A 27178-nucleotide genomic window follows, 5' to 3' on the forward strand; every position below is an offset into this window, starting at 1 on the left:
CCCCTGGCACCCACCCGCCTGCCTTCTCCCCTGTGATTTAGCTACTCTGCCTGTTTAAGAAACGGCATCACTCAATATTTTGCGTCTGGCTTTTTTTCACTGAGTGTGTTGATTCACCTGCACTGTGGATAGTTTCAGCACTTCATTCCTGTTCATGGGCTGAATAATATTCCATTGCATGGATGGAGCACACTGGTTTATTCATTCTTCAGGTTGATGCATATGAGCGTGGTCTCCACCTTTTGGCTGCTGTGGCCTTTTCTTGGACATGCATGTGTTTGAACGCCGTTTTCACACCTTTTGGTTTCTGTATCTAGGAGTGGAATTGCTGGGTCACAGGGTAACTCTGTTTCGCTTTGCTTGACCTAGGAGGTCAAGGCTGCAATGGGCTGGAACCATCACACTATTTTCCACAGCAGCTGCACCATTTTATATTCCTACTAGTATTGTTTGAGGGTTCCAGATTCATCCTCACTGATACACATTTTCTGGTGTTTGTATTTCTTACTTCTGGCCATCCTAGAGTGTGAAGTAGAACCTACTTCTGATTTCAGTTTGCACTTCTCTGATGACCGATGATGCCAAGCACTATTTCATGGGCTTTGGGGCCATTTGTAGACCTTCTTTGAAATGTTTAGTCAAGTCCTTTGCCCATTTTTAAATTGGATTCTTTGTCTTTTTGTTGTTGAATTGTGAGTGTTCTTTATATATTCTGGATACTGGATGTGCATCAGATGTATGATTGGTGAATATTTCTCTCTCATCGTGTAGGTTTTTTTCATTTTTGTGAGAGTGTCCTTTGATACACAAAATTTTTTAATTTTGGTGAAATCCAGTTTATTTAGATGTCATACCGAAGCAAGAATTAGCTAACCTAAGGTCACAAAGATTCACATCTATGTTTTCTTCAAAGAACCTAATAGTTTATCTTTTACTTTGAAGTATTTAATCTATTTTGAGCTCATCTTTTTATATGGTATGAGGTAGGAATCTAACCACATTTTTTTGCATATGGAAATTCAGTTATTCCAGTACCTTCTATGGAAAAAACTGTTCTTTTTCCCATCAAATGGTCTTGGCACCCTTGTTGAAAATCAATTGGTCATAGATGTATAGGTTTATTTCTGGACCCTCAATTCCAGTCTATTGGTCTGTATGTCTGTCCTGTCACCAATACCACATTATTTTGATTGTTGTAGCTTTGTGGTATGTTTTGAAACTGGGAAGAGTAAGTTTTCCAACTTCGTTCTTTCTTTTCCAGATTGTTTGTGGGGGACAGGAAAAAAGATTGTTTTGGCTATTTGGGGTCCCTTTCAAATATATGTAAATTTTAGGAGCAGTTTTTCCATTTGTGCAAAAAAAATGCTGCTGGGATTTTCATGGGGATTTCACTGATTCTGTAGGTTGCCTTGGGAAGCATTGCCTCCTTAATAATATTAAGTCCTTTAATTCAGGAGCTCAGGGTCTTTCCATTTATTTAGGTCTTCTTCCTTAATTTTTTTTGTTTGTTTGTTTTTGTTTTTGATACAGGGTCTCACTGTTGCTCAGGCTGGAGTGCAGTGGCATGATCACGGCTCATTGCAGCCTTGATCTTCGAGGTTCAAGCGATCCTCCTGCTTCAGCCTCCCAAGTAGCAGGGACCAAGGCATGCGCCACCATGCCCTCCCAGTGTTTGTATTTTTTGTAGAGATGGGATTTTGCTATGTTGCCCAGACTGGTCTCTAACTCCTGGGCTCAAGCGATCCACCTGCCCTGGCCTCCCAAAGTGTTGGGATTACAGGGCATGAGCCACTGTGCCCAGCTTCTGTAATTTCTTTCAGCAATGTTTTGTAGTTTTCAGGGTATGAGTTGTGTACCTCCATGGTTAATGTATTCCTAAGTACTATTTTTCTTTTTGATGCTATTGTCAATGGAATCATTTTTCTTTTCTTCTTTTTGTTTTGAGACAGTGTCTGGCTCTGTCACCTAGGCTGGAGTGCAGTGGCACCATCTCGGCTCATTGCACTTCCATCTCCCAGGCTCAAGTAATTCTCCTGCCTCAGCCTCCTGAGTAGCCAAGCTTGGCTAATTTTTTGTTTTTTTTTTTTTTTGTAGAGATGGAGGTCTCCCTATGTTGCCCAGGCTGGTCTTGAACTTTTGGGCTCAAGCAATCCTCTTGCCTCGGCCTTCCAAAGTGCTGGGGTTACAGGCGTGAGCCACTGTGGCCAGCTTGTAATTGTTTTCTTAATTTTTTTTCAGATTTTCCATTGTTAATATACAGAAATTTAACTTTTTAATCAAGAAATACATTTTTTTTTTTAGTTTTGATCCTCAACTGTAATCCTGCTTAATTTGTTTGTTAGCTTTGAGAGGGTTTTGGTGAATTGTGTAGAATTTTCTACATATAAATTGATGTCATCTGTGGATGGAAACTGCCTCCTTTCTTCCTATTTGAATGTCTTTTATTTCTTTTTCTTTCCTGATTGCTCTGGCTAGGACTTCCAGTGCTATGTTGAACAGAAATGGTAAAAGTAGGCATCCTTCCCTCGCTCCTGATCTTAGGGTGAAAACTTTGAGCTGCCTGCATATATGGTGTTGGCTGCAGGTTTTTCTTTCTTTCTTTTTATTTATTTATTTTTAATTTCTATTTCAATAACTTTTGGGGTACAAGTGTTTTTTTGTTACATGGACAAATTGTTAGTGGTGAACTGAGATTTTAGTGCACCCCTCACCTAAATAATGTACATTATAACCAATATGTAGTGTTTTATCCCTGGCTTCCCCCCGCCGCCTCCCTCTTCTGAGTCTCCGGTGTCCATGATATCACTCTGTATGCCTTTGTGTTCTCATAGCTTAGCTCCCACTTATAAGTGAGAACATAGGATATTGGTTTTCCACTCCTGAGTTACTTCAGTTAGAATAATGGCTTCCAGATCCATCCAAATTGCTGCAAATGACATTATGTAAATCCCGTTAATGTCTGAGTAGTATTCCATGGTGTATATATAACACATTTTCTTTATTTTATTTTATTGAGATAGGGTCTCGCTCTGTCATCCAGCCTGGAGTGCAGCGGTGCGATCTCGGCTCACTGCAGCCTCCACCTCCTGGTTTCAAGCGATTCTCCTGCCTCAGCCTCCCGAGTAGCTGGGACTACAGGCACCAGCCACCAAGCCCCACTAATTTTTGTTTTTTCAGTACAGACGGGGTTTCACCACTTTGGCTGGGCTGGTCCTGACCTCCTGACCTCAGGTGATCCACCCGCCTCAGCCTCCCTAAGTGCGGGGATTACAGGCGTGAGCCACCGTGCCTGGCCTTATACACCACGTTTTCTTTATCCACTTGTGAGGTGATGGGCACTTAGGCTGGTTCCACATGTTTGCAATTGGGAATTGAGCTGCTGTGAACATATGTGTGCAAGTGTCTTTTTCATATAATGACTTCTTTTCCTTTGGGTAGATACCCAGTAGTGGGATTGCTAGATTGAATGATAGAACTACTTTCAGCTCTTTAATGAATCACCATACTGTTTTCCACAGTGGTTGAACTAATTGACATTCCTACCAGCAGTGTATAAGCATCCTCTTTTCCCCACATCCACACCAACATCTATTATTTTTTGATTTTTTAATAATGGCGTCCTTGGAAGAGTAAGGTGGTATCTCGTTGTGGTTTTAATTTGTGTTTCCCTGATGATTAGTGATGTTGAGCATTTTTACCTATGTTTTTTGGCCATTTGTATATCTTATTTTGAGAATGTCTATTCATGTCCCTTACCCACTTTTTAATGGGATTATTTGTTTTTTCTTGCTGATTTGTTTGAGTTCCTTGTCAATTCTGGATATTCGCCTTTGTCAAATGTATGCTTTGTGAATATTTTCTCCCACTCTGTGGGTTGTCTGTTTACTCTGATGATTATTTCTTTTTGTGTGCAGAAGCTTTTTAATTCAATTAGGTCCCATTTATTTATTTTTGTTTTTATTGCATTTGTTTTGGGGCTGTTAGTCATTAATTATTTGCCTAGGTTGATGCCTAGAAGAGTTTTTCCAATGTTGTCTTCTAGAATTTTTATAGTTTCAGGTCTTAGATTTAAGTCTTTGATCCATCTGGAGTTGATTTTTGTATAAGGTGAGAGATGAGCATCCAGTTTCATTCACCTACATGTGGTTTGCCAGTTTCCCCAGCACCAATTATTAAGTAGGGTGACCTTTTTCCAATTTATGTTTTTGTTTTCTTTGTCAAAGATCAGTTGTCTGTACATTTTTGGCTTTATTTATGGGTTCTCTATTCTGTTCCATTGGTCTATGTGCCTACTTTCATACAAGTTCCATGCTGTTTTGGTCACTATAGCCTTGTAGTATAATTTGAAGTTTGCTTCAAATTAGTATAGTAGTATAATTAGTAGTATAATTTGTTTTTGCTTAGGATTGCTTTGGCTATTTGGGATCTTTTTTGGTTACATACAATTTTTTTTTTTTTTTTTGAGATGGAGCCTCACTCTGTTGCCTAGGCTGGAGTACAGTGGAGTGATCTCGGCTCACTGCAACCTCTGCCTCCCAGGTTCAAGCCATCTCCTGGATTCCCTGCCTCAGCCTCCCAAGTAACTGGGATTACAGGCATGTGCCACAACACCTGGCTAATTTTTTTTGTTGTTGTTTTTGTTTTTTGTATTTTTAATAGAGACGGAGTTTTGCCATGTTAGTCAGGCTGGTCTCAAACTCCTGACCTCAAGTGATCCACCCACCTTGGCCTCTCAAAGTGCTGGGATTACAGGCTTAAGCTACCACACCTGGCTAGTTCCGTATAAATTTTAGGATTGTTTTTCCTAATTCTGTGAAAAATGATGTTGGCATTTTGAGGGGAATTGCCTTGAAGCTGTAGATTGCTTTGGGCAGTATTGTCATGTTCACAATATTGATTTTTACTGTCCATGAGCATGGGATGTGTTTCTGTTTGTTTGTGTAGTCTATGATTTTCTTCAGCGGTGTTGGCTGCAGGTTTTTCACAAATGCCCTTTATCCAGTTGCCCCAGGTGGCAGTGGCTTTATTTAACTTTCAAGGTTTTCAAAGACCACCCTTCGATTAGCCACTGCTCTCTCCTGAGACAGTTCTGAGTTAGGCAAAACGAATTTTTTTTTTTTACCCAGACAGGTTAAAACAGACAAACAATTCCTCGAGGAAAAGGTCTGCTCCGCTCCCTCCAGAACTATCCACCCACCCGGGGAACGCCGGCCTTCACTGTCCCAGGCAGGTTTGTGGGCACCACCACATGAAAACACTACCAGGCTCTCCTAGCAAGTCAAGGTCATCATTTCCTCAAGTTGGCATTCAGTGGGTTGCGGTGACCCTTTGACTACTTTCCAGAGAGCTAACAATGTCAGTACTAACCGTTTGTGTCTAATTTTTTGGAGGGCCCTCGGAGCTTCCTTTTGGGTTCCAGGCTGCGTTCTGGGGTACAGGACACAGATCCCACCACTCGATGGAGCATCAGGGTCACCTTGGGAGACCCACATGTAGGGCGGAATGTGCACAGTACCATCCACCCCAGGGTGGCTCAGCACAGTCCTGCCGGCCGAGGCGGGGCCCAGGGGACCACAGCTGTGCTGAGCATGTGGTCAGCAGGCCGAGGAGACTTTGGAGACCATGGTGCCGAAGGAAGGCTACTCAGACAAAGCGAGACAGGTCACGCTGGGAAAGTCCTCCCAGGGACCTTGCAGTCCTGGGGGTCCTGTTGGCAGAATGCCCAAGGCCGGAGTTCATCTCACTTCTCCACAAATCTGCTTCCCCGCTAGCTCCCTCATTTTATAACAGACAACCCCAGTTCTCTGTTGCTCAGGTCAAAAACCCTGGGCCCCTGGCTGCCACCTTACCCTCCTCCCTGTCCTCCCCGCAATAGTATGAATGCTTGTGCCCCACCCCCCCCAATTCCTACATTGAAATCCTCACCCACAGGTGACGGTGTTAGAAGGTGGGGCCTTTGGGAGGTGGTCAGGTCATGAGGATAAAGCCTCATGAGTGGGATCAGTGCCACTGAGGCCGAGGTGGGAGGATTGCTTGAGGCCAGGAGTTCAAGACCAGCCTGGGAAGCATAGCAAGACCCCATCTCTGCAAAAAATAAGTTAACATATATTAGCCAAGCATAGTGCCTTGTAGTCCTAGCTACTCAGGAAGTGTCACTTGAGTCCAGGTTGAGGCTACAATGAGCCATGATGGCACCACTGAGCTCCAGCTTGGGCAACAGAATGAGACCCTGTCTCTAAAAAACAAAAATAAAAATAAATAGGCCAGGTGCGGTGGCTCACGCCTGAAATCCCAGCACTTTGGGAGGCAGAGGCGGGCAGATCACTTGAGGTCAGGAGTTCGAGACCAGCCTGGCTAACATGGTGAAACCCTGCCTCTACTAAAATACAACAAAATTAGCCAAGGGTGGTGGCGGGCATCTGTAATCCCAGCTAGTCGGGAGGCTGAGGCACGAGAATCACTTGAACCTGGGAAGCGGAGGTTTTAGTGAGCCGAGATCGCTTCACTGTACTCCAGCCTGGGCAACAGAGTGAGACTCCATCTCAAAAAAAAAAAAGGAAAAATATAAATAAATAAACAAATAATAAATAAATAAAAAGGAATCTCTCAGTCCTTCCACCATGCATAGCTGACCCAGCAAGAAAAAGAGGTCTGACCCAGTGAGAAAGAGAGGTCTATGAACCAGGATGCGTCCTCGCCGGGCACTGAACCTGCCAGTGCCTTGCCCTTGGACTTGTGCTGTTTATGAGCTGCCTGGCTATGGTGTTTTTTTAGAGCAGCCCGCATGGACTGAGACACTCTCTGTGTCTTCCAGCCCCACTGGCCTCTTGGCTGCTTCTCAAACACTGAGCATGATGCCCCCTCCCTCCCACCTTTGCACCTTGCAGTCCCTCTGCCAGGAACACCCTTTCTCCTGTAGTAATTCCCACAGGCCCTCTCAGGAGTGTCCCCCACGCTTGCTCCTATCCCCTCACCCTGCTTCACAGCCTCTGGTCGGCCCCATGAGCTGATGATTCTGTGGAAGGACAGCATGGCCTTGCTCAGCCCCTGCAGCCAAATGCGAAGGAAGACCACAAGTCCTTTGGAGGGGAGGTGCCTGGCTCTGGGGGGCCTGGCATGTGCCCTGACCAGGAGAGCCCCTGAGTGTGCAGCTGACACTGCCTCCAGGGCTGGTGGGGCCTGGCTGAGGCCATCCATGGGCAGGAGCCCTCCAGCATCCAGTGGCCATGGCCACGCCCCAGCCCTCATCACGGGCCTGTGTTCAGGCGTGGGGAAGGCACCGTGGGGCAGAGAGTGGGGACCCGAGGGTCAGGCTCAGAGTCCGGGCACTGGTCACTGTGGGCCTGGGATGAGGAGGACGTCCCTGAGGGACAAGTCAGGGTCCCTGTAGGAGAAGAAACTGGAGCTTGGGGAGCTCGGATGGTGGCCTTCCCGTGACCTTGAGTGAGAGGCAGCTCACTTCCTGGAGCGTCAGCCTCCCATTTATAAAGTGGAAGAATACTTACAGCTTGTCAGACCTCACAGAGCTGCTGGTTGGGGTAATACACCATGCAGCTCCCCTGGAGATGGCTGCCAGGGTGCACAGGAGTCAGGTCCCAGGGCCGTGCAGCTCATCAAGCGTGTCCAAGGGTGTGTGTGGCGTGTGATGCATTGTGTGTACGTGAGTGTGCACGTGTGTGGGAATGTGGTGTGATGTGTCATGTGTGCACATGCACGTGGTGTGTGGGGTGTGTGCCTGTGCATGTGTGTGCATGTGTATGTGTCAGGTGTAGTGAATGTGTATGTGGTTTGGTGGATACATGTGCCTGTGCATGGGTGTATGTGGATGTGCCTGTGCCGTGTGCATGTGGCTGTGGCATGCATGTGCATGCCTATGTGTGCATGTGATGCAGTTGCTGCCCGCTAGGGTTCCTGGGCTGTGCTGTAGCCAGTGGTGGCATGGAGGGAGGCATGGGCAACATATACACTGCAAAAGGCCAAGAGCACCAGACTGGGCCCTGTGCCATGTGCTTGCTGGCTCCAGAGCCAGGATGGGGTGCTTAGGGCTGCCACTCCCCCTCTGAGAAGGAAGCAGGGATTTTAGGAAGAAAGCAGGAAGCCTGTCCTGCTTGGAGCCATACCAGGTGATGGAGGAAGGCTGTGCTGCATGGGGTCAGAGGGGAACATGCCATTCCCTAAAGCCCTGCTACCCTCGGGAATCTTTAGGATATTTCATTGCCCTCCAGAATGTCAGGGTGTCTCTCACTCGTGGAAGCGGGGAGGACATCTCACTTGCCAAAGCGGAGAGGGCTCCTGCCCATGGACGGCATCAGCTCACTGACTCCCAACCTGGGCATCTGAGCCCAGCTGGAGGCCAGGAGGAAGCTAGCCTCATGAGTCACACCATTCAGGAACCCTTGGGTCTGTCCTCTAAGCTGAGCCTTGGGGAGCCTGTGCCATCGCTGTCTGGATTGGACGATGCCCATGGAAAGGCACGGATCTGCACAGATGGGAATCCCAGCCAGCAGATTGGCTGGGGGGCCAGCCAGCTGAATGCAAAGCCCCAAAGTCGGTGAATAGCACTGGGTCCTAAACCTGATGGCAACTCCAGCTGCTTCAAGGAAAGGCCTATGAACGAGTCCTGCTCTGGAGTCCCCAAATCTATGGTCTAGGAGCCTGGTCATATACCAGAACTTCCTTCCCTTTTATGGCTGAGTAATATTCCATTGTATGGATAGACCATATTTTGTTTATCCATTCACTCACTGATAGGCATTTGGGTTTTTTCAATTTCTTGACTATTATAAATAATGCCTTTTGTGTGAATGTGTATTTTCAATTCTCTCTGGCATATACCTAGGAGCAGAATTGGGTCATAGAGGAACTCCATGCTTAACTTTTTGAGGAACTGTCAAACTATTCCAGAGAGTCTGCACCATTTTACATTCCCATCAGCAGGGTCTGAGAATTCTGATTTCTGCACATCTTCATGAGCACTTGTGATTTTCTGCTTGTTGGTTTTGTTCTAGCCATCCTAGTGGGTGTGAAGCAATGTCTCACTGAGGTTTTCATTTGCATTTCCCTGATATCTAAGGATGTTGAGCATCTTTTCATGTGCTCATTGGCCATTTGCCTCTCTTCCTTGGAGTAATGTTATTCCATTCTTCCACCCACATTTTAATTGGGTTATTTGTCTTTTTGTCGTTGAGTTGTAAGAGTGCTTTATACAGTCTGCATACAAGTCCCTTATCCAATACATGACTTGCAAATATTTTCCCCCATTCTGTGGGTTGTTTTTTCACTTGCTTGATGGTGTCCTTTGATACATGCAAGATTTTAATTTTGATGAATTCCAAGTTATCAGTTTTTTATTTGGTTCCTTGGCTTTTGATGCCATATCTAAGAGACAATTGCCTAACCCAAGCTCACAAAGATCTACTCTTAATTAGGTTTTTTTTTAATAAGAGTTTTAGCGTTTTAGTGCTTACATCTCGGTCTTTATTTTAATTTTCATAGACGATGTGAGGCAGGGATCTAATCACATTCTTTTGCATGTGGAAATCCAGTTATTCCAGCACCAGACTGTTCTTTCCCCTTTGAATAGTCTTGGCAACTTTACTGCAAATCAGTTAGCCCTACATGTATGAATTTATCTCTGTGCTCTTTATTCTATTCCATTGTTCCATATGTCTGTCTTTATGCCAGTGCCACACTGTTTTGATTATTGTAGTTTTGTAGTGTTTTGAAATCAGAACATGTGAGTCCTCCTGCTCGTCTTTCTTTTCAAGGTTATTTTGGCTATTTGGAGACAATTACAGTTCCATGTGAGTTTTAGGATTAGCCCATCAATTTCTGCAAAAAAAGCTTAGATTTTTAGAAATTGTGTTGAATGTGTCGATCAGTTTGGGAAATATTGTTCTACTAATATTATGTCTTCTGGTCCATGAACATAGGATATCTTCCTATTTAGGTCTTTAATTTCTTTCATGACATTTTGTAGTTTTCAGCATACAAATCTTGCACTTATTTTGTTAAATGTATTCCTTAAGTATTTTATTATTTTTGATGCTGTTGTGAATGAAATTGTTTTATTAATCTCATTTTTTAATTATTTGTCACTAGTGTATAGAAACACAAATGAGGCCGGGTGCAGTGGCTTATGCCTGTAATCCCAGCACTTTGGGAGGCCAAGACAGGGAGATCATTTGAGGTCAGGGGTTCAAGACCACCCTGGCCAACATGACAAAACCCTGTCTCTACTAAAAATACAAAAATTAGCCAGGCATGGTGGCACACACCTGTAGTCCCAGCTACTCAGGAAGCTGAGGAACAAGAATCACTTAAGCCCAGGAGGCGGAGGTTGCAATGAGCTGAGATCACACCACTACACTCCAGCCTGGGCAACAGAGTGAGACTCTGTCTCAAAAAAACACACACACATATGCACACACACACACACACACACACACACACACGATTTTTAATATAGATCTTGTACTCTGTAACCTTGCTGGAGTTGTTGATCAGTTCTAATGTATTTTTTAATTTGCAGATTCCTTAGGGCTTTCTACGTATAAGATAGTTTTATTTCTTCCTTCCAATCTGGATGCAGTTTTTTCATTTTTCTTCCTTAATTGCCCTGGCCAGAGCCTCCGGTGCCATGATGAATAGCAGAGTTGAGAGTGGACAAACAGCTTTCAGTCTTTCACCATTGGATAGGATGTTAGCTGCAGGTAGGCCCATCTTGCTTTTAAACTTAGTAGTTCTAGATGTGAGAAAAACTTTGTTCACATAAATAAATAGATAAAAATGGGAGCACTTAGTTATCATGCATCTCTCAATTCTTTGAATTTTTTTAGAGTTATATATGCCAAAAATCACATGGTGGCCTATCATCAAAATGGGAAAAAAGCCTATCAGCACATGACTCAGTTAGGTCCTCCTTAAAGTTTGTGGAAAACAGGGAATTAAAGGTGCCTGATTTTCACAAGTCCCAGTCATTATCAATGGCTCCCACTCTTGCTTTCTGGGAGAAACTCCCTAGGGTATGGCACACTCCAGGAAGATCCAGGAGTCTCCTGGAACAAGAGCTGGGACCCTTGGGGGTCTCCCATGGGTCTGGTGTGTGACAGCATCCCTATAGCATATGCCACACAGGTATACATGTGGCGCAAATGTACGCAGTTGGTCCCCTGGGAAAGCACAGAGATGCACTCTGCCACACAGCATATGCTTAGAAATGATGTATTAAGCCAGTGACCTAAGGACAATGGTGCATGACTTGGGGAATCCCAGGAGGGCTTCCCAGAGGAGGTGACCCCTGGGCTGAATCTTGAAGGATTTTCTTCCTTTAAAACACACACATATCCAGTATTTTCTAGGCACCTTTTAAGTGTTCGACACACCATGGCCAGTTGAATCCTCATGCCCATCTGTTGAGGCCAGCAGTGCGGTGACCCTGTTTTACAAATGAGGAAGCAGAATCACTGTGACAAAGCAGAGACGTGAACCTTGGCAGCCTGGCTCCAAAGTCCCCAGGCAGAGCGGACAGCCCATGCCAAGGTTGGGGCTGACGTGGGGGTGAGCAGAGCCCTCAGGCAGGCCCAGCAGTGACAGAGCCTAGCTGGAGCATACAGTTTAGGAATCACTGGAGGAACCCCGAGCCCACAGGGAGGGCAGGTGCAGCCAGGGAGGAAGCAGAGAAGGTAGGACTCCAGAGGATACCCGGTCCCCATGTGTGCATCCCTCTCCGGGCAGGGCAGGGATGGATCTGAGCGGTCACTGAGAATTTCTCAATGGGGCTCTTGGATTAATGCCGCAGGCTCTCCAGGGGCAAGTGGGCCTCACAGGTGCCCAGGTCCTGCCCTAAGGTGCCAGCGTTGGGTTGGGGTGGGGAGTCCCCATTTCCGGTTGTTTTCCTGCTGCTATGCCGGCCTCTCTGCAAAGGGCTGAGCTCCTGCTGCGCTTCTAGCCTCCCCTCCCATCCCACTTACCTCCTCTGGACCCTCTCCTTCTCCCCTTCTCTGATCCTACTACCCCCTTCTCCTCCCCTTTCTGATAGAGGAACACAGTCTGGAACCCCTCCTACCTCCTCATGGCTTAAATAGGTTTAAGTAAGAAAGGGGAAGTCCCGGCTCCTCCCTCCTGCCTGCCACGGGGACTCAGAAATGCTTGGAGTCCTGGTGGCCTAGGAGGAAGGAGCCCGCCGGGTGCCTCAGAGAGAGGCCTGCTCAGGAGGCCATTGTGGAGGCCCTGGCTGTGCTCTCCATAATCATCTGATTGGATTAGGGTCAGGGCAACCCTAATCATGTCAAAGGTCACCCCAGGCTTTGTGGCAGTGGCCACAGGGTGCCTGGCCACCCCTGCCAAGTTGGCCTTGTTGAACGCAGTTAAAAACCCTCAGTCAGCTGTGAAGAGAGGGGCCCAGCCTCTTGTGTGTGTGTGCACATGTGAGTGTACACCCTAGTGTGTGCATTGTGAGGGGTGCATGTGTGTGCCTATATGTGCACATAAGCCATATATGTGCATGCCTGTGTGTATGCATGTGCATGTGTGTGTGTGTGTGCATGAGTGTGAACATATGAAGGAAGAAGCTTCATATCCTCACACCTCCTGCTTTCAGCCCCATCTGCCGTCCACCTGGCCTGGGGCTGGGGACTGGGGCCACCAGACTGAGGCTGGGAGAAACCATCAGTCCTTGGAACATGGGGCTCTGTCACAGAAGCTGAGCCTGGTCCCTGAAGAGCCCTCTCTTCTGGGGTCCAAAAGGAGCAGGACATTCAACCTGCCTGGGGTAGAAAGCATTTGAGGAATTTTAAGTGCATGGAGACTGGGCACACTGTGCAGCTTCTCTGTCCCCTGCCGCAGGACCCAGGCACCGGGAGGGCTCACTTCCCTGCAGAGCTGGAGACACCTCACTCTTGACCCCTGGCAAGGTAAAGCTGGCAAGGACACAGGTACAGAGAAAGGGCAGGGACGGCTGCAGTGGATGCAGCAGCCCAGGGCCCAGCAGCTGGATCTCAGGCATAACGTGGCTCTGCAGAGAGCCTGGCCTGCTCTAGGCCAGGTGGGGCATGTGCTCCTTAGAGAAGGAGACAGAGGCCAGGAGCGGGCGAGGCCTGGAGCCTAGGGATGCCACCTGTGCCCACATGCTCGGTGCCCTCTAACATGGGCTGGGCCCAGGAGTCCCCCCAGGCCCTGGCACCTGCCAGAGAGGTCGGGGGGAGTGTAGTGGCATGGGGAGGTATGCAATCTCTTGTGCTTCCCAAGTAAGTGTGCTTCCCACAACTCCCGGTGGACACTTCCCAGAGCCCTGGGGTTTGCTTCTTCGTACCCCGTGTGGGTGGGGCCTGCAGCAGTGGCCCTCCCACTCAGCCTTCACACACCACCCCCTCTTCAAGCATTTCCAGTCCCCACCCCCTGCCCTCTTCTGTGAACCTCAGGGTAGCCCCACTCAAAGCACACGGCCAGATTCCTGGTTGGTGCCCCAGGACCCCTCCAGCCCCAAAGGGTGGGGAGAGTAATGAAAGGGTCCTGCGCACCACATGTCAGTAAGCCTTGTTGGGTGCCCCACAAGTCCCCCTTCATCTCTCCAACGTCTTCCCCAGGTAGGAGACAGCCCAGCCTCCTCTCCTCCCCGCTGAGCCCCCAGGAGCCCCTCGGGGGTGGTCCGCCACCTCCCTGTGTGTCCCCTGCCTATGAGGGCCGGCACAGGGGTGGGGCCTGCCTGCTAGGACATGGGGACACAGAGGGCAGCTCTTTAGGGAACCAGCGTCCCCAAAGCCAGGTTGCGACCCCTAACCCCCCCCATCGGAAAGTGTTGCCGTTTAAGATGCGTTGGGGTAGGGGGCTCCCCTGGCTCCAGCGGCCTCTCTGGTATATCATTAACTCTCCCCAGTGGGAGGGGAACCCCGGCCGACTCCCCGCCGCGTCCGGCTGGGAGCACAATATCCCAGCGACGGCGACAAGATTAAGCACAAGGGGAGAGTGCAAATGCGCGGGCGGTTCACACGCCCTTCGCGGTGCTGAATTAAAGCGTCTGAATGGGGATTTCCCCTCGCGCCGGACGGCCTGGCGCGCGGCGCATACTTCCAGGTTGCTATGACTGGCCTGCGCTCGCCTAATCACCGACCAGGGGGAAATTCATATAAAATATCGCCGGCCATTGTGGGCCTAACTCGGCGTGACAGTGGCGCACAAAGCCGGATTCAAGCGCCCCAGCGGGTCAGCACGGCGCCCGGCCGCGCGGGCCGCCCGGCGGTGTCAGGGGCCGTGGCCGCGGTGGGGCGCGGGCCGCATTCCGCTCTCAGGTGGCTCCGGGGCCTTTTGTGCAGGCCATGATTACCAAATGCCACCGCGACACCCCCTCCCGGCCGCCTGGCTCCTCCTGGGGCCGCAGGAATGAGGGAAGGTGGGCAGCCCCCGAGGGGAGGCGCCCGGGCGTCGGCTCCGGCGGGGACCGGGGCGCGGGCTGAGTCCCCCTGTGTGCCCCACAGCAAAGGGTCTTCTCCTTCCCCTGTGTTCAGGCCTCAGTGGGGGAAGAGGGCCCACGCGTTGGCTGCTCTGGAAGCCTGTTGTGGCCTCCCGATGGGCACGAGAAGGACTTTGCTTGTCCTTTTTCAGGGGCGATGTTCCCCAGATGACATGACATTTGGGGCCACAGTGACCTGCAGGCCCCTGGCCAGTCTGGTCAGGTGGTCCTAGCTGGGATCCAAGGTACCCCCCTCACTCAGCCAGCCCCTTCCAGCAGCTGTGGCGTGAGCAGGCAGGAGATGGGGGCAGCACCAGGAGGGAGGGACCCAATGCATTCGGGGTGGCCACTGTCCCCACAACTCTATGGGTCCCAGGTATGTGGTGGGGGTGTGGTAATCATACAGGGTGCAGCGTGCACGGGGGGCTGTGTTCGCTGTGACCCTCCATCCCCCAGGATGCCTGAAGGCCAGTCCCTGGAGTACAGGGAGACTGCTCCTCACTGGTGCATGGAAGGGGCTGGCAGATCAGGCAGGGGGAAGGCCTGTGGGGTGGGGCATTTGCCCTGCACACCTGGGGAGAGAAGCTGGCTGCAGTAGGGTGCACTTGGGGGACAGAGGGCATTTTTTTGTCACAGTGGAGGTGAGAACTTCCCGGTGGAGATTCAGCAGAGTTTTTCTCCTGGGCAGTGGGCAATGTTGGGAGTCTGGGCCCCCAGCACCTGGCTGGACTGGCCACCATGGAGTCCTGCCCTCGGCCAGTGCATCCTTGCCGGAGCTGGGGGTGTCCAGCCAGACAGTCAGCATTGCCAGGGGAAAGAGACGAAGCCACAGGTTTCCAGGGGCTGGGGACAGCATTGGAGGGCCCCAGGAGGCATGGCCAGGTGAGCATGGGTCAACATCAAGAAGCAGACTGGGCAAAGGCGGCATCCCAAGCTCCTAGGAAAGGAGGTGTCAGCTGCCCCAGGATGGGGCCACAGAGGCAGAACCATAGCCCCCTTCCCAGACTAAGCAGCCCAGCCACCAGCTGCCAGCAGCCAGGGCCCTGAATCCCAGAGCCTGTGACCAAGGTACCCACCTCCAGGAAGAAGCCAGGCCAGAGACCCAATGACCACTGTCTACTCATGGGGGGATGGCCATCAGCATATCAGAGACACCCCCCAACCCCCTTCTCCTGGCAGGCTTCTGTTCAGGGTCTTGTCCAGGGTCCCATAGAGCCCTTACAAAGTCATGGCCAAGCTGTCCATAGCCTTCTTTCTGGTCACAGCCCAGAGGAGGGGTCAGCACGGAATGGAATCTGAGCTTGGGAGATCTCATCTCAGTTGATGCATCAGAATCACTGGAGACCCTTTAAGATATAGGTGCCCCCCACCCCAGTTGAACTTGGGTCCCCAGGGCGGCCCTGCAGTGATTCATTGGCCCCCCAGCCATGACCATTGTTGGAAGCCTCCAGTCCTAATTCCCTGTTGGGCTTCCCAGAGGGGCCAGCCTGGGTGAAGCCCTTCAGACTGAGCACTCTGCCTCCCCGAGGAGCTGGATTTCATTGTCCTATGGTCGCATTTAACAACAATCCCCACCCCCTGACCCAGAACTTTCCCTCCTTCAAGTTGTTTGTCCCTCAGAAAAGCCACTCAGGAGTCCCCTCTGGACCAACAGGCATGTCCCAGGAGCCCAGGAGTCCCAGGCTGTCCCTCTCCTCTCGCCCTGTATCAGCCCCCACAGCCTTTCCACAGATAGGCATGTCCCCCTCAGCCATGCAGTGGGGGCCCAGCCAGGCAGGTGGGCTCCCTGCTCCCTTGAGGCTATGGCCATGGAAACACCAGCCATGGGAACACCCATTGGAGCTGCAGGAGCCCATAATGATGAGTTCAGGGACCTCTCTTGGGACCCCTCTGTCTGGGCTCTGCACTCACTGCTGTGCAGCCTGGGGCCCATGGCTGACCCTCTCTGAGCCATCTTCTTGTTGGGGCCACTTCTCTCATTAGTTAATACAAGGATCGGCTTGGACCTGCTTTTCCCACTGTCACCCCCTAACAGGGCAGCCTCCATGCTATGCTCCCTCAGCAGCTACCTTCTGAGCAAACACCTGTCCCTGCCGAAATGCTTCCTGGGTCACCTCCCCATGGTAAGGTCAGCTCTGAGAGGACAGAGGCTGCAGCCTTCTTTGCCATTTAAAAGACAGTCACTGCTTAATAAATAGTGGCAACTGAGCAACTTTAGTGAAATGTGAAAGACAAGGATTTTGGAATGATTTGGGCAAATGTTGTTCAACTTTTAAGAATTTGGAAACATGGCCGGGCGCGGTGGCTCATGCCTGTAATCTCAGCACTTTGGGAGGCCGAGATGGGCGGATCACGAGGTCAGGAGATCAAGACCATCCTGGCTAACACAGTGAAACCCTTTCTCTACTAAAAATACAAAAAAAAAATTACCTGGGCATGGTGGTGGGCACCTGTAGTCCCAGCTACTCGGGAGGCTGAGGCAGGAGAATGGCGTGAACCTGGGACGTGGAGCTTGCAGTGAGCCGAGATCGCGCCACTGCACTCCAGCCTGGGCAACAGAACGAGACTCTATCTCAAAAAAAAAAAAAAAAAAAAAAAAGAATTTGGAAACATATCCTTCCTGTTTGATGTTCAAAGGTCCTTTTCTGAAGTTATGATGGTAGATATTTATATATATATATATAATATCTACTACATATCTACATCTATCTATCTATCTATCTATCATCTATCATCTATCATCTATCTATATATTTTCCTGTCTCAACAAAATAAAAGCACTTGGCAGTCCTCTGTTAGTCCCCAGATGCTCTCTGATACTTGAAAAGCCCATTAAATCCAAACCTAGAAATGAAGGATTTGTTAAGATCCCTCTCGTCCAAAAGTTCTGAGATGCAAGAGACAAAGGAACCATCAAAGCTCATCTCATGACTCCCTGCATCTGACAACTGCACTGCCCTCAGCTGTGATGGAGCCTTGCCTGGCAGCTCTTCTGCCTTTCCCTAAATGCCCACCTCTTACCACCTAGAACTCCCTCACCCTCTCAGACTTTATCCATCCATCCATCATCCATTCATCCATCATGCACAATCCACCATCCATCAATTCATCCATCCATCCATCCACCATCCAACATCCATCAATCTATCCATCTGTCTATCTGCCATCCATCAATCCATCATCCATCGATCCATCAATTCATCCATGCATCCATCCATCCATCCATCCATTCATCCATCATGCACAATCCACCATCCATCAATCCATCATCCATCTATCCATCAATTCATCCATCCATCCATCCATCCATCCATCCATCCATCCACCATCCATCAATTCATCATCATCCATCTATCCACCATCCCTCAATCCATCATCTATCCACCCACCCATCCATCTACCCACTATTCATCACCCTTCCATCCCAGGCCTGCCTCAGAGCTCATGTTGTCAAGCCTTGCTGTGTGTCCTTGTCCTCTCTACTGCCTCCCTTGTGAACTGTAAGCTCCCAAAAGCACATGGTTTAGCACAGTCCCAGGCAAAAAACCTAACACACACACCAGCAAAGCCTCCCACTAGAGATAGGGAAGGCTTCCCCTGGTTCATTCTCCTTACCAAGGCAAGGACTCTCTTCTCCTGAAAGTGGGTCATCCAACCTCTGTTTTATTATCACCAGGACAGGAACTCCTTCAACTTTCAGAAAGCCTAGGTTGTTAGAAATTGTATCATATTGAGCAGCAGTCCACTTTCTGGAGGATTTTTTTTTCTGTTGATGGAGTCTCCCTCTGTTGCCAGGCTGGAGTGCAGTGGTGCGACCTCGGCTCACTGCAACCTCCGCCTCCCAGGTTCAAGCGATTCTCCCACCTCAGCCTCTTGAGTAGCTGGGACTACAGGTGCACACCACCATGCCCCGCTGATTTTTGTATTTTTAGTAGAGACGGGGTTTCACCATGTTGGCCAGGATGGTCTCAATCTCTTGACCTCGTCATCTGCCCACCTCAGCCTCCCAAAGTGCTGGGATTACAGCTGTGAGCCACCGCGCCCAGCCTCTGGAGGATTTTTTTACTGTGGTTATTGAGAGTGGGCACCTTGCTTCTTATTCATCTCATATTCCTCATTCAGCCCAGTGCCTGGCTCATTAGGGACTTTCAGATCCTGGATGGATGGATGGATGATGGATGGATGGTGGGTGGTGGATAGATGGATGAATGGATGATGGGTGGATGATGGATGAATGGTGATGGATGAATGGTGATGGATGGATTAGAGATGGACAGATCATGGGCAATAGATAGATGATGAATGGACAGATGATGAAGGGGATGATGGATGGATGATGGTTGAATGGTGGATGGGTGATGAATTGATGATGGATGCATGATGAATGGATAATGGGTGAATGGATGGATGAGTGGTGGTAGATGGTGGATGATGGGTAATGGATGGACAATGGATGGATTGTGGATGGATGGTGGATGATGGATGATAGATGTATGGATAAGGTATGGATATGGATGATGAATGGATGAATGGTGGATGATGGATGATAGATGGATGATGGATAGATGTGGATGATGGATGGATGGATAATGGATGATGGATGGATGTGGATGACAGATGATGGGTGATGGGTAGATGGATAGATGGGTGGTGGATGGTGGATGATTGTACATGATGGATAGTAGATATATGGATGATGGATGGATGGATGGTGAATGGATAGATGAATTGATAGGTGGATACATGGTAGGTGGTGGTAGAGGATGGATGATAGGTAATGGATAGATGGATGGATGGATGGATGGATGATGCACGATAGATGAATGGATAGATGGATAGATGTGGATGATGGATGGATGAATGAACGAAAGGAAGGAAAGATGGATAATTGATACTTTGGATGAATTCAGTAAATAACTGCTAAATGAGACCACAACAAGTTTCTGGGAAAGATGGTTTTCCCAGGTGGAAGATACTTCCCTTACAGAACAATTTTGTTATGCAGTTTCCTTTCTTCTTCCTTTCTCCAACAACTGATTGCTGTGTTAGAATAAAAGTCTTGGGCCTGAATGGGGCAGGCCTTAGGTGGCTCAAAAAGTTCAGCCAGGCTCCTTCCCAGGTGACTTGGCCAAATTGGCAGCATTTGTGTCTAAGCACCCTGCCTCCCAGTAGCCTGTGTCCCATTCCAGTGGGAACTCCGATAGTCCACTCTAATGAAGGCATTTTCCTGCTGACTGGGATGATTTCCTGGTCTTCTGGGATGGCTGGCACTTCCCACGGGCAAGATGCCTCCATTTCACCCCCATAGCTGACTCTGTTGTGTCAACAAAAGCAGAAACCCCTGACAAAGGTGTTTGTGGCAGAGAACTTGGTTTCCGTGGAGGCTGGCTGCCAGAACTCCAGAGCCTGGACGTGAGTCCTGGCCTCAGGGGAGCCCTGAGTCAGCTCCTCTGTAAACAGAGGTGACTCTGGGCAGTGGTTCATAGCCTGCGTGCTTCAAACACCTGTGGAAATCTGATCAAAGCAATGAATTCTCTCTCCAGAAAGACGCCCGTGCTCCCAGACATACCCCATCGTTTGTGCTATTTTGGGAGGGTAGTGAACCTGCTGCAGCTTCCCTCTAGAACCTTGGGTGGAATCCATCCCATAGGCTCAAATCTCCTGCCGCTGTGGCTGCCACTTGGACATTCTGGGGGGGTCTTCCTTCTGCACGGTTTCAGGACATTTTTTAACTTTTTATTTATTTTATTTTATTATTTTTAGATTAGAGATGAGGTCTCATTCTGCCTCCCAGGCTGGAGTACAATGGTGTGAACACGGCTCACTGCAGCCTTGAAGTCCTGGGCTCAAGCAATCCTCCTGCCTCAGCGTCCCAAGTAGCTAGGACTACAGATGCACACCACCATGCCCAGCTCATTTATGTTTGTTTGTTTTTTAAGAAAGGGGGTCTTGCTATGTTGCCCAGGTTTAACTTTTTATTTTGAAATAATTTCAGACTTACATAAACATCGCAGGAGTGGCACTGAGAGTCCTGGGTCCCCTCGTCCAACCCAGTGGTGCATAACTATGCCAATTGTTCAAAACTAAATGTGTTCTATTCACCACACTCTGGACGTCACTCAGCTTTCCTTCGTTTTTCTATCAAGATCCCTTTTCTGTCCCAGAACCCCCTCCTGGGTCCCTTGTTACTTTTGGTGATGCCATGCCTCTGGCTTCTCCACTCTTCCCTGTCCCTCACGCCCCTGAGACCTCTGAGAAGCACAATTAGGCATTTTGCAGAACAGCCATCAATTTGGGTTGGTCTGATGTCTCCCGACAATTAGATGCAGGCTGTGCATTTTGGGCGAGAATACCTCAAAGGCTATATGTGGCCTTCATGCATCATCCCTGGAGCCACAAGGTATTGTGTGTCCCATTTCAGGCAAGGTTAACTCAGTCCCCAGAATAAGGTGGCGTCTGCCAGGCTTCTCCAGTGCACAGTTAAGGTTTTTCCCATTGTGCTTGATAAACACTGTGAGCAGTTGCGGAACCGCTTAGAGACCTTGTGGCTTCAACTTTAATGCAGGCTGTCTTTGCCAGAACATAGGTCTCACACTTTTCTGGCCTGTGGTCTTGCAGCCTGCAGCTTCTACTTCAGCCTCGGATGGGGGTGTCTGTCCTGGGATCTGAGCCTCTCTGCAGAGACTTCTTGTCTTCAGTCTTCATGAGTGAATTGAAGGCCTGCTCCAGGGTTTTCTCAGCCTGGCGGGGAGCTCCACCTCCACATGTGATGGAAGAGAAAATCAAGGTTCAGCCAGCTGGTGACCAAACTGAGCAAGAATGAGCTCTTTTCTGTCCAAGTGGAAGCCCTCAGCACCACCCACCCTTGCCCTTGAGTGTGTCTGGCTATTGAGGCTGTTTGCCTGAGTTTTGATAAGCAGGGATCTCGAGGCCCTTGTTATGGGCAGGGCATGAGTGAGGCACAGAGAGCCCTAGCCTCAGGCTCTGGTTCTCCTCTTACCAGAAGCTCAGGAGCAAGAGGGAGGGGCTGGCCTTGGAGACAGACTCTTGTAGTAGCCAGGCCGTGAGGTGGGAAGGCAGACTCAGCTGGGGTGGGGTATTCAGGGTGTGGGATGCCCAGGCCATTTGGGAGTGAGAAGGTCCGGCCAGGAGGGCAGGTGGGGCTGTGTGCCATGCGTGAGCTCCAGGAGCACCCAGGACACTCCTCAACTCTGCCTCTCAAGCTGCCCTAGAAGGGAAGCAGGGCAGATGGCAGGGGAAGGGGTGCTGACTAGGGAGGGGACGACCTGAGCCCTTTAAAGACAAGAACAGGCGCTCAGGCCTGGAGGCTTAGAGAGGAAGTGCTCTGCATCCAGCCACACGTGTATTCACTCAGGGGCAGTGGGTTCAGCAAAGGCCCCTCCAGGCCTGTCTGTGAACTGATCAGTTGTGTTAGGGAAGTAACATGGGGTCAGGGGTGAGGGCTTTAAGTTTCCTGGAGAGGTGCGGAGGAGGTGGCTGCCTAGCTGCTCCCTGGGAAAGGAAACAGCGGAGGTTGCATGATGGGCCTGGTTGCCTTAGAGGGGCAAGGGTGGGCCTGCTCTGGGTAGGCTCAGACCCTCCTCATTCCTTGACTCAGCCCAGGGCTCCTGCCCTTCATTCTGGCCCCAGGAAATATCTATGGGCTGGGCCTTGTGCTCCAGATTGCAAATAAAAGGTGAGCCAAACAGTCCCTGCCCCTAGGCAGCCGGGGCTAGGGAGGGAGTCAGTGGGCAAATCTTCCTGGTTGGGGAGGGGCAGCCAGGTGTAGAGGACACCCGATCCCTGGCCGCTCCCCTCAGAGCAGGCAGGGGCACAGCAGGTCCAGCCTGAGCCAAGGAAGGAACCGGAAAGAGCCCGAGGGGAAGACAAAGGGCTGAGTGCGGCCTGAGGCCAGGGAGCGGCATTGAGGTCAGGAGAGGAGATAGATCCAGAGGGGGCCTGGCATGGCCAAATTGGCATTGGGCGAAGACCTCAGCCTGCAGATAGTGTGTTGCGAGGGAGAAGTGTGCATGTGTGTGCATGCATGTGTTTGCATGTGTGTGGTGCCCATGTGGAGGGGTGTGTGTGTGTGCATCTGTGTGTATGCATGTGTTTGTGTGTGGTGGGTTGTGAATGCATATGTGCATCCGTGGGAGGTGTGCATGTGTGTGGTGTGTATGGTGTGCATGCATGCATATGTATATGTGTGTGCATGTGTCTGTGTGTGCATGTGCACGGGGCGTGCATGTGGGGGTTGTGTGTGCATGTATGTGTATGGTATTCATGTATGTGTATGTGTTGTGTGGTGTGTGTGTATTTGTGTGTGTGCATGTGCATGGGGTGGGGTGTGTATATGTGGGGTGTGTGCATGCATGTGTGTGCATGTGTATGGTATGTGTGGTATGCCTGCATGGTGTGCATGTGTGGGGGGATGAGCATGTATGTGAGTGCATGTGTATGCTGTGCTTTCATGCATGTGTATATGTGTTCATGTATGTAGTGGGGTGTGTGTGTGCTTGTGTGTGGTGGGGTGTGCATGTGTGTGATGTGTGCATGTGTGTGGTGTGCATGCCTATATGTGTGTGTTTGCATGTGTGTGTGCATGTGCATCAGGTGGGGTGTGCATGTGTGTGTGGTATGCATGTGTCTGTGTGTGCACGCATGTGCGCATGTGGCTGTGCATGCATGTGGTGGAAGGAGGAAGCTGGAGGCTGGGGCCTCCTAGGGGCCTCTTCATGGTAAGGTGGGAGATGGACCCACAGATAAGAACCAGGAGGGGCAAATTGGCTGAGAGGCCCCAGGGCCAACTGGGAAGGCCAGAGCAGCCTGGGCGGCTGGGGCTGTTTCAGGACTGGACAGTCTCCAGCCAGCAAGCAGAGCCCTTCCTGAGCTGGTGGTGGGAAGTGGATACAGAAGAAATGGACAGTTTTCTTCTGGGCTTGTGGCTGGATGCAGTGGGTGTCCAGGCCTGACTTGGACAGGGCCCTAGGGAGGGACGGGGCTGCTGGGACCCGCCATCAGGGGGCTGTTGGCCAATCCACAGAAAAGTCAACCAAAGCGGGCCCGAGGGGCTCAGGGGGCTTTGTCAGCAGCCAGGGGGATGCCACTGCAAAGCCATAGCCTCAAATACCTTCCACTTTGTATGTTCTTGTTATGGGAGCAATGTGCGTTCTTCTGTGCTGGCTGTGTGTGGATGTGTTTTGGGCCGTGTGGGAGCGTCTGAGTGTGTGCACACTCACTCATGCCTTTCTGTCCCAGCTGGCCTGGGCTCAAGGGCATCACGAGCCCCAGGGGCTGCTCTCTCGGTCTCCTCCTAAGCAGCCTGCAACTACATGCCTGTGTCCCTGAGTTAGGCCATTCTTGCATTGCTATAAAGAAACACTTGAGGCTGGTAATTTATAAGAAAAGATGTTTAATTGGCTCACGGTTCTGCAGGCTGCACAGGAAGTGTGGCTCTTGCTTCTGCTTCTAGGGAGGCTAGGAAGCTTCCAATCATGGCGGAAGGCAAAGGGGGAGCAGGCATGTCATGTGGCGAGAGCAGGAGTGGGATAAAGAGTGGGGGAAGAGGTGCCACACACTTTTAAACAACCAGATCTTGCAAGAACTCACTCATAATCTCGAGGACAGCACCAAGCCATGGGACCCACCCCCCATGACCCAGTCACCTCTACCAGGCCCCACCCCAGCCCTGGAGATCAAGTTCAACATGAGATCTGGGCAGGGTTAAATATCCAGACTACATCAGCCCCATCCACCCGAGGATGAAAGCTCCCTGGATGTCCAGGTGGCAGAGGAGGTCACAGCCCCCTATGATGACTCTGTTGTGACCATAAGGGGTCCATTGCATGCCTCTGCCAAGGAGGAGCAGGGGACACAGTGGGACATAGCCCTGTATCCCCGCCTTGTCCCATGGGAGGACCCTGGCTCCAGGAGAACCTCAGGCCTCCTTCTATCCCCATAGAGAGGGCCCATCGGAGCTCCCTTCTCCCTCCTGCTCTCCCAGGGCCTCGAGGAGAGAGAGAAGGTCAGAGCCAAGGAAAGGTGGGGGCTCAGGACCCTCCCACAACAGAAGCAGAGACATGGAGGAACCTGCCCCAGGGCACACCCAGCCCCCAGAGGCCAAGCCGAGGCTCAGGGAGCTCCAAAGCCCAGGTGTCTTCTTGCTAGGTCTGTAAGATCCCTGCCCAGCAGCAGGTCGTGCTCTTTCCTGGTTGGCTCCCTGCTAGTTCCCCAGCTCAGACTGCAATGCTTGGCAAACAGCAGGCACTCTGTTCCTCACCTGTGTCAGAGGGTGGGTCCAAAGTGAGTGCCTGTCTCTTTTTATTTTGTTTTTTTGAGACAGGTTCTCACTCTGTTGCCCAGGCTGGAGTGCAGTGGTGTAATCATACCTCACTGCAGCCTCGAACTCCTGAACTCAAGTGATCTTCCTGCCTCAGCCTCCTGAGTAGCTGGGACTATAGGCCCCCAGCCCTGAGTGCCTTTTATCAATGGAAGCAGGGCCTGGCCAGGCCCACCCCCTCTCCTCATGCCCTTGCAGAAGTGTCTGCATACACCCACCCCCAAGACACGGCTCATTCTTTCAACCTGTCTGGGGAAGCCTGGCTGGGGGCCTGGCCTCTGCAAAGCCCACACCACTGCTCATTCCCATCCCTCTGATCCTAGCCTAAAGAGCTTTCTCCTAAATTCCAGCCCTCCCCTACCACCCTTCTGCACAAGCAATGCCACTTCCCCAACTTGGCCTCTATTTCCCCATTTGGGGAAGAAGGAAGCTGTGTACAAGGACCCAGGCAGCTCCAATGTCAGCAGCGGCAGACACCCTGCAGCCTTCCAAGCTGGAGGCAGGGGCATTTGGGGCACTGGGGCTGGCCCTGGGGAGGCGGGCACTGGAAGTCACTGGTGTTGAGAAGGTTCCAGAAGAGGCAGCTGTACCGCTGAGCCATGCAAGTGTCGGTGCTTGGGGTGGAGGAAGGCAATGGCAAGTGGCACAGCAGAGGTGGGCGGTGTGCGAGGTGGAGCCACACTCTGGGGTCTGCGCCCCAGGCTATCTGGGCAGCAGAAGGAATTAGCTCTTGTCTGGTTTTACCTGCCTTCGTTCAGTTGTATGATTATTTTGAGATCCTTTGTGCTATTTTTCTTGTTATTCCTAAATTAAATGCTGTTACAGACTTGCCACTGCTTTTTAACCATCCCTGTTGATGGACATTGGGGTACTTCCAGTTTGTGGCTTGTGTGAACATTTGCTTACAAGTCTTTGCACAGACACGGGTTTCCTCTGGGGCAAACCTAACGGCTGGTGTACGTTTACCCTTGAAGACACTGCCAAAGTGCCTCCCAAGGGGACTGCACCTTTCCCCTCCATCCAGCTGTGAACAAGGGTCAGGGTCTGATTTCTCCACATCCTTGCCAACACTTGCTACTCTTTGACTCTTTGATTGCAGCCATCCCTGTAGGTGTGAGGCGGCCCCTTATTGGGTTTTTTGATTTGCACATCCCCAGGATGGGTGATGTCGACCATCTTTCCAGGTGCATGCTGGCCTTCCTTGTGCCTTTTTTTTAAAGACAGGGTCTTGCTCTATCACCCATGCTGGAGTGTGACTATAGCTCACTGCAGCCTCAAACTCCTGGGCTCTAGCAATCCTCCCACCTCCGCTTCCTGAATAGCTGGGACTACATGCACACACCACTGCACCTTGCTAATTTTAAAATTTTTTTGTAGAGATGGGGTCTTGCTACATTGCCAAGGCTGGTCTCAAACTCCTGGGCTCAAGCAATCCTCCCACCTCTGCCTCCCAAAGGGCTGGGATTACAGATGTAAGCCACCTTGCCAGCTGTATGTTTTTTAAGACAGGGCTGGAGTGCAGTGGTGCTATCCTGGCTCACTGCAGCCTCCACTTCCTGGGCTCAAGTGATCCTCCCGCCTCAGCCTCCCAAGTAGCTGCGGCCACACCCAGTTAATATTTTTAGTTTTTGTAGAGATGGGGTCTTGCTATGTTGAAAAGGCTGTCCTGGTCTCAAGCAGTCCTCCTACTGTGCCTCTCAAAGTGCTGGGATTACAGGCATGAGCCACTGTACTTAGCCAAAGTTGCTTGTTAAAAAGAGCCTGGTACCAACCTCCCCTCTCTCACTTCTGTCACCATGTAATTTCTTGCACACACTGGTTCCCCTTTACCCCCCCCTTTCCCTTCTGCCACAAGTGGAAACAGCCCGAGGCCCTTGCCAGAGGCAGTTGCTGGAGCCATGCTTCTGTGTAGCCTGTAGATCCGTGAACCAAGTAAGCCTCTTTGCCTTATATACCACCCAACCTCACCAGTTCCTTTATAACAATGCAAATGGGCTAAGACCCCTGACCTGCCCAAGGCGGTCCTTTGAGCTGAGCCCTGTTAACCCTGCATCTCTCCTCTCTCTACAGCTACCAGGGAGTCGGCCTTTGTCCACGCCATTGCCTCAGCCGGTGTGGCCTTTGCGGTGACACGCTCATGTGCAGAAGGCACGGCCGCCATCTGTGGCTGCAGCAGCCGCCACCAGGGCTCACCAGGCAAGGGCTGGAAGTGGGGTGGCTGTAGCGAGGACATCGAGTTTGGTGGGATGGTGTCTCGGGAGTTCGCCGATGCCCGGGAGAACCGGCCAGATGCCCGCTCAGCCATGAACCGCCACAACAACGAGGCTGGGCGCCAGGTAGGTTCGCCGCCCGCAAGGGTGCTTGGGAAAAAGGAGCCTCCTCAGCAGGGT

The 27178-nt window shown here is 50.6% G+C and overlaps 1 protein-coding gene across 1 annotated transcript in view; it reads left to right on the plus strand.

Annotated features, from left to right (window-relative positions):
• Positions 1 to 27178, plus strand: part of WNT3A (Wnt family member 3A) — a 54222-nt gene that overhangs the window by 16865 nt on the left and 10179 nt on the right. The window contains exon 3 of the mRNA XM_055373655.2: positions 26859 to 27124. Within this exon, the coding sequence (XP_055229630.1) occupies positions 26859 to 27124 (266 nt within the window). The remainder of the gene's footprint in view (positions 1 to 26858; positions 27125 to 27178) is intronic.

The sequence above is a fragment of the Gorilla gorilla genome, chromosome 1, assembly GCF_029281585.2.
Source record: "Gorilla gorilla gorilla isolate KB3781 chromosome 1, NHGRI_mGorGor1-v2.1_pri, whole genome shotgun sequence".
Taxonomy (NCBI): Eukaryota; Metazoa; Chordata; class Mammalia; order Primates; family Hominidae; genus Gorilla; species Gorilla gorilla.